This window comes from Hordeum vulgare, chromosome 7H (assembly GCF_904849725.1).
Source record: "Hordeum vulgare subsp. vulgare chromosome 7H, MorexV3_pseudomolecules_assembly, whole genome shotgun sequence".
Taxonomy (NCBI): Eukaryota; Viridiplantae; Streptophyta; class Magnoliopsida; order Poales; family Poaceae; genus Hordeum; species Hordeum vulgare.
The window spans coordinates 551,054,403-551,062,172 of record NC_058524.1 but is presented as its reverse complement, the minus strand read 5'-3'; the positions used below and the strand labels follow the sequence as shown (position 1 = coordinate 551,062,172).

Here is a 7,770-nt window from a genome sequence, read left to right as displayed (position 1 = left end):
ATTTACTAGAAGATGTCTACGCAGATTGCGGTGTGACACTGTTAGGTTGTTTCAAGGGATGACTTGCACCATCACAAATTAAATACACATTAGTGAACAATTAACTCAGGGTGGTAAGCTTTGGAGAGAAGAAAAGAAATTGTATTTCGGCTCTGCAGCCTACACGACTTAGAAATGGCGAGCACGCACGATAATACAAGGCGAATCACTCCACTTGAAGAGCATTACCACTTGACGGCAAAGTGCTCCGGCCAACTGAAGAGATCAAGGATGCATGGTCTGTGGAGTTTGGAGGATCAGGTAGGATTCCAACCTCAAGCACACCCTCCAACATCTGCACAACCTGGTGCATTGTTGGTCGCAGCAAAGGATTCTGCTCGACGCACCAGAATGCGACACGCGAGAACCTCTTCACCATGGCCAAGTCCTCCATGGCATCATCGTCACTATGCAGCAAAATCTCAGTCCTGCCATGACGAACCAATTCACCGGCCCACCCGAACAACGTGACTGAATCGTCACCATCCTGCCCGGTCACCGGCTCCTGGCACTTCCGGCAGCATATCATCTCTAGTAACACAACGCCGAAGCTGTAAACATCAACCTTGGTGTCGATGCGCCTGTCGCTTTGGAACCACTCGGGGGCAATGTAGCCCCTTGTGCCTCTGATGTTGGTCACCGTGGTGTGCATCTCCTGGTTGTTGAGAAGCTTGGCGATCCCAAAGTCGGTTATCTTCGGATTGCTGTTGCCATCTAGAAGTATATTGTCGGGCTTGATGTCGCAGTGAATGATGGGAGAATCACAGCCTTCATGTAAATACTCTAGCCCTTTGGCAATCCCAATTGCTGCTCCTACACGCCACTTCCACAACGGCCGTTGAGGCTGGAAGAGGAAGCTTCGAAGGGAGCCGCCTGGCATGAACTCGAACACAAGCATCCTTTGCTCCGGCTCCTTGCAGTAACCCACCATGCGGACTAGATTCCTATGGTGAATCCTGCCGATGGACTGCACCTCATTCGCGAACTCCCGCTCGCTGTACTCGTTGGAGTTGATGAGCTTCTTCACTGCTACGTCAGAGGTGTGTAGCGACATTATCACCCCATGGTAAACCTCTCCAAAGCCACCTTTGCCCAACAACTTGTGAAAGCCGTTGGTGGCTTTGTAAAGCTCCTTTCCGGTGAAAACCCTCAGGAAATCATGGTTGGTGTTCTTCTTCCGAGGGCCGCAATGTAGCATGAGACTAGTTGCTGCAGCCAGCATCAATAGCACCAAGCAAATCAGCGGTAAATAAGGCAACGTTCTTCTCGGTGATGTCGGCATCGGGATGCTGCTTGTCCGCACCTTGATCGATACCTCCATGTCGAGTCTTCCTTCCTGCCATCCTCCACCCACCAATAATGCCATCTTGAAACAATGTTCTCCGTCGAACAGAGCGGCGGTGCAGAAGCAGTCACGCAAGCATGAGTCGTCGCACTGCTCCTCTGTGCTGTAGGAATATATCCTGTATGGCCGCGTCAACCAAGTGGTGTTGGGCAACTTAACAAGACTGAACTCGGAGGGCCGGTTCTTGCCGCCGCAGCTCTGTGGCGTGAACACCGGTGTGCAGCCTCTGTACTTGAGCCTAGGATCGATGAAGGAGTAACCACTTGGGCACTCACAATCGAGCTTGTTGTTAGGACCATACACACAGTACGAGTTGGGGCCGCACATTCCTTCCCAGCCTGTTGTTTTTCCGCTGCAACCATTGCTTGGAAACAGCCCGAAGATGGTCCATGGAATATTGAGCCTTCCAGTGGCAATCTTCTGCAGGGTGTAGACACGAACAACACCGTCCGGATCAAGCGTCGCATGCTGGTAGTAACCAACGGTGGAGTTCGGCATGGGAGGTGTCAGATCGTGCATCCTGCCATCCTTGATCTGGTAGCGGAGGTGCCCTGGCGAGTCGAAGAAAAGGGTGGTGTTGCCGTCCTGGGTTTGCCCCGGCTGGTTGGTGCCGGTGCGCCAGTACGAATTGTACGAGTCCATGTTGTCACCGGCGAGGTTCATGAGGTACAAGACGACATTGCCGTCGGCCTGCACATACAAGCTGAAGCGGCCAACGGAGAAGTCCGTGTCCGACTGCTTGGACTCAAGTTTTGCTCCAGAGACCATTGCCTGCCCCGGGAGCAGCGTGTCGGTCGGGTGCCGGAAGGTCTCCCACACGACGGCGCTCCCCCCGATGGCGATGAACTGGAGGTTGCCCGAGTCCTGTAGCGTGAGGAGGTTCCCTGACTGGCCAGGGCTCGGGTTCGTCCAGACGTTGCCGGTGGTGGAGTCTGTGAGTAAGAGCTCACCATGGAAGGTGATGCTGAACACGGCCTGCGCCGTGGCCACGATTGCCGAGTTTGACGCCGGGTCTTTCGCGTACCACACCACCTTGTTCTTGGAGGGGTCGGCTGCCGGTTCGTGGTCGAGGTTGAACCAGACGGCGAGGAGGAACTGGGTGGGGTCATGGTGGAGGGCACGGAAGCCAAAGGCGAAGTCGCCGGAGGGGCAGGTGATGTACTGAGGGGGCCTGATAGACGATCCGGCCGTGAGGTTGTCGGCTACAACTAGAAGCAGCTGATCCGGCCGGTGCATCAATAGGACAATTAGCAATGGATATGGAGCAAGGTGTAGGCCGGAAGATGGTGATGTGCCTAAGGGCTTCATTTGTTGTGTGCAGCTGTGGCCTGTATGGATGTATGTGGAGGTAGTAGCCGAGCAAGGTTGTTCTTTATACTAGTACATGTGATTAACGTCATGGTCAGTCTGTAATGCAAGTATTCTTGTGGCCGAGCCGGCCGTTTTGTCTCTCGCAGACGGTCGAGGTCAAGGCTCCGAATCTGGAATCAAAGGCACCGCCGGCCGGCGGTGAAGATATAATTATTTGCTTGGTTGGTTGTCATGCATGACTCCTGAGACGTTGATGCACTGCTGGACAGCAGCATCCATCTGGATCGAGTACGGACTATGCATGCACGTAGTTTTGACTGTCGAATACGAGTAGTTCCTTTCAGATTCAAGATCATCGGTTGTCGTTCGCTCGATCAAATGCCCACCCCCTTGCTTAGAGAGGTGTTGTTTTGTGATTTGGTTAGCGTCATGGTGTGTACCCAATACTTTTCAATAACAGTGAATTTTGCTTTGTGTTTCCCTTGGTCTAAGAAAGTGCAGGCCGTTTTCTCACTTCATTTATTTGTATAAGCTGTAGACGTACCCCTAAAAAAATATAAGGTATGGACGCATGGTACCGCATAGTAGGTTTGTTCCTTGGTTCATCGCAAGTGGTACGTCATATGATGCGACAATGGTTTTGCACAAATGGTAGCACAGTAAACAAAAGATAATAATGATAAAATCGGACGGCAGATAAATGAATCTGAATTTTCTGATCATTTTTACTTTTGTTGATTGGCTGCCTGCACGTAATCCATAATACTGCTTTGTTCGGGTCGCTAGCTAAATCTGTCTAACTAGTACCGGAAATTAAACCCTAAAAAAAAACCGGAAATTAAGGTTCAGATTTTTCTGGTATTAATGTTACTAGTTATCAACCCGTGCATCTTGTGATCTAAAATTGTCTATCAATCTATACTTGATATGTATTTTAAGAATATGCCATTAGAGTCACTCACAATCTTATCTTATCTTACCTACCAATAAAGCAAATAGTGCTTCTTCCGTACGTCATCCAAATTACCCTTAAAGTTGACTAAAATTACCCATCAATGCCACCTATAAGTCATAAAAAACGCTTCAAACAGGAAAATCTTCGGACTGCCCCGGCCCATGTAGTCACCTCCTATATTACGCTCTAGGCGTTAGAAAAAGATACAACATACCTGTTTGGGCCGGCCCATGCGTGGGCGCCTGTTTTTTTAGTTTATTTTTTTTATTTTATTTTTCAGTTCCATTTTGTTTTTCTACTTTAAATAATTTAGAACTTCAAACAACTTTTCTCAATTTTAAGAAACTGCGAATTTCGAAATAAAATATAAAAAAAACATTTTTTTTGATAATTCAAAAACTACTCAGGAGTTTTGAAAAATGTTTGCATATAAAAAATGTTTAAACTTTGAGAAAATGTCCATAAAATCAAAAAGTCAACGATATTAAACAAAAGTCCGTGTAAAAATCTTAAAAACATTTCGTGCCTCTGTTTTTAGTCTCATTTTTTATTTTCATTTTTCTGTTCCATTTTTTAGTTTAAATAATTTAGAACTTTGAAAAACTTTTGCAATTTATAAAACTGGGAATTTTGAAATAAAAGTTTGAAGAAAATATAAAATGTTTGTGAATTCAAAAAATGCTCAGGATTTTTGTAAAAATATTCGCATATTCAAAAAAATGTTCATAATTTTGAGAACAATATTGGTGAAAACAATAAAAGTCCATGATTTTGAAAAAAAGTTTGTGTGTTATTTTTTGAGTGCAATTGAATAAAATGTTTGCTAATTCAAAAAATGTTCATGTATTTCAAGAAATGTCCTAAAATTTTAAAGACATAATATGATCAGCACCATTGGATATTATTATTGTTTTTCTCCCGTTGCAACGCACGGGTTTTTTTGCTAGTGACTTCATAAGAACGTATGCATATAAGTCAATGAAATCATCATGCAACGTCACCAAACTAAAAAAACGGTGATCTCGTAGAATCACGTTGAATTGCTAAAAGTTCACTAATATGAAGATACAATCATGTGTGAATATCTAATATCAATGTAAATAGTAATGTTTATTGTGACCATGTATATTATAGTTGTCCTTCAATATTTTACTTAAGATATGGTAGTTTCATCCCAAAGTAATTAATTAGCCTTTCGACCAACTCCTGCTAATAACGTATAGAGTTCATAACTTTACATATGCTTGTATTCCCTTGTGAAATATACCTAGTTTTTTTTAAAAGAAAAAAATAGCCATTTCTAGAAATCCATATTGACTAATGATTGTGAAATTTTACATTAAATTGTATATAAAAATAAAAAGATATGGTTCGTGATAAAAGAAATTAGAGGTTTGCAATCTTAATAAAAAACAAAGTGTCGGCCCTTGAAAACATAAGATAAATAAGACAATTTGGAGCCTAAGATAGGCAAAAAAACCAATTACTTGATTGTAGAACTCTACACATAATAAACAAATGGATTTTCTCTTGAACCATAATAAATCATTAGAGGATGAAAGTGAAACAATATGGTAGATTCATTTGTTCATAACTGTACATTAAGTTGAAATTCAAAATCTAGATCGTAATAGTGACGTCGAAGTTGCCAAAAGAATATTCTTTTGTTTTGGGAAATTTTCCTTCAAGCCAAGAGAAAAGAGAGATGTTTAGATATCTTAGAATCAATAGACATACAACACAACACCAGCAATAGGAGAAGTATGTGCTACCCACAAGAAAATAGCTAGTGACACATACTGGCTGAGCAACTCCTGATCCACGTATAAGAAAATGAAGGAAATATAACCAATATAATTTTTAATTATTGTTTTCCGTCAAAGAGAGCTTACTGTGGTACACAGGGGTGGAATGGTATTGCCACAACATAACAGTTATACATGAAGCTTCATACGTAGAAGAGCCTGCAACATCAATGTATTCATGTGTACCATCTGAAACCGGCTAAAGTGGCAAACCCACCTTAAAATGATAGTATCAATTATGTTATCCCCCCATGAAATTAAGAAAGCTATAAAAGTTTAACATGATTCATGTGATGTAAGATCAAAAGGAATGAGGGAACAAAGCTGTGTTAAGGACGTATGTGTGGCCTACTGCCATGAAAACTTTTAGGGAGAGTTCAGCTCATGTCTCAACTTAGAAACTAATAGTGGTACACAAAAAACATATCAACGGATGATTGAGTTTAGAAGCATCTTGTAAGTATTGAACTGATAATTACCTGATGAACATCCCTGTGAGGCTGTGAAACAGTCCCAACAAGTTTAGCATTTTACATCGACAGAATCCAAAAGTAAATAATTCAAACTATTTATACATGATATATGTGCAATCTGGTCTAAAAGAAAAAAGAAAGTAAATGAACAGAAGAAGTAATGCAAAAATAACATATTTTGCTGAAAATGTAAAAGGCATGGTGCAATAAAGCAAACCTTTAGTTAGGCAAGCACTCACATGATTGAGGCTACCCAATATTGTGACGGTGATTCGAATTTACTTCCCAAGTTCAAAATCTGACCACTGCCATGTAAGAAAAATGTGAAGCATGCAAAGAGCTTGAGCGGTAAAATTCTATCAATCAATGGTGCAGGCCCGATCATCTCTCGTAGTCGTCTACTTTCCGCTGAGAATACACTCACAGTCATCAAATCGGCCAAGTCATGGACACGCATGTACATGCTAGCTTGATTCCACCAAGCACATCACGGGTCTATGTCAAAGAATTTGGGACATAGTGTGTATGTGTTTTCCCAAACAATTCGAAGGGATTAGCATCATATAACTGCGCCTTGGAGCAGAATCAATCCAGCAGCCTGCTACCTTCTCTACGCGCCCTGTATATTTTCATCTGCTCTCAGCATTGATCGTTAGGAAATAATAGAACTAACCTACCAGATATTGACTGCATGTGTCCTGCCAATCGTGACTATTGTATCATGTCTACATCTTGCTCAGCCATCTCTAATGCAAAACGTTTATACAGTGCTTAAATGTCATGATAAAGAAAAAGGCAGTACATACACTACTTCCAAGACTCCAACACAAACAGCTATTCAATAGGAGCTTATATTACGTGAAAAAATACTAAGATCCCACCTAAGCGCCAGCTGTGTGCACTTTTTGGCAGAGAAAAAAGTCTCTCAACTTCTCCTCTCTCTCACACACACAAACGTACGCCTGCTGCAATGCAAATAATGAAGCGTTCAGTTTTAGAAAACGTTATCTCTCAGATGTAATTGAGTATTGACCATCTTGCTAGTGTCAATATTTTGCCGAGTGAGCTAATCGATTGAAGCAACTCATCTATTATGTAAAGAAGCCTATTAGTTCTAACAGACCTAGTGACAACACGCATGACCAAAATTCTCCTCCTAGTGAGGTTATCCTGCACGTAAATTCTTCTATCGAGGAAATCAACTCAACTAAATTGCATGAAACATGGAATTATTATCCAATAGAGCATGATTGTAGTTGTACCTGTTGATCGCCATAACCAAATCATAAGGCGTGGGGAAGGTAGTGACAGAAAAGTAAGATGATCCGGTGATGTCTGATGCTGTTGGGCTACTGTCCGTCGTTGGCCTGGGCTGGATGAAGCGAGATGTGACAGCCTATGTAAGAGGCAACAGAGACCTTATCCAAGACAATAGTTTGGCAGGGCTGGCTCTCCTATGGCCATAGCGAGCAGGGGTAGGTGGCGACCCTACTTGTTTCAGCTTGAGCTAGATGATGTATTTTTTTCCATGGGAAAAAGAGAGAAGACCAACAATTTATTCACATGTACATGTGTGTATTCTGCAGTATATTTTCATCTTCTCCTAGCACCGATGCATACGTGCGCCGCCTCAACTTGTTTCCTTCAGCTTGACACAGATGATGTGTTTTTATTCATGAAAGAAGAGAGACACGTTGGGCTATTTTTCCATCGGAGGAGAGAGAGTTGATGAGAAGGAATAGATCTTCAAAAATAGTTAGATGGAAATAAAAAAGGAAGAGGCGGAGCAATATTTTTATTTAACAGATCATGAGTATTAGACACGTTGAGATAGAAAATATT

General features: G+C 42.5%; 1 protein-coding gene across 1 annotated transcript; it reads right to left on the bottom strand.

Annotated features, from left to right (window-relative positions):
* Positions 1-205: 205 nt before the first annotated feature.
* LOC123409278 (G-type lectin S-receptor-like serine/threonine-protein kinase LECRK4) lies at positions 206-2,692 on the bottom strand. The gene is given in 3 exon segments (XM_045102221.1): positions 206-1,248; positions 1,343-1,378; positions 1,381-2,692. Coding segments are annotated over 3 exon segments (2,391 nt in total).
* Positions 2,693-7,770: the final 5,078 nt, after the last annotated feature.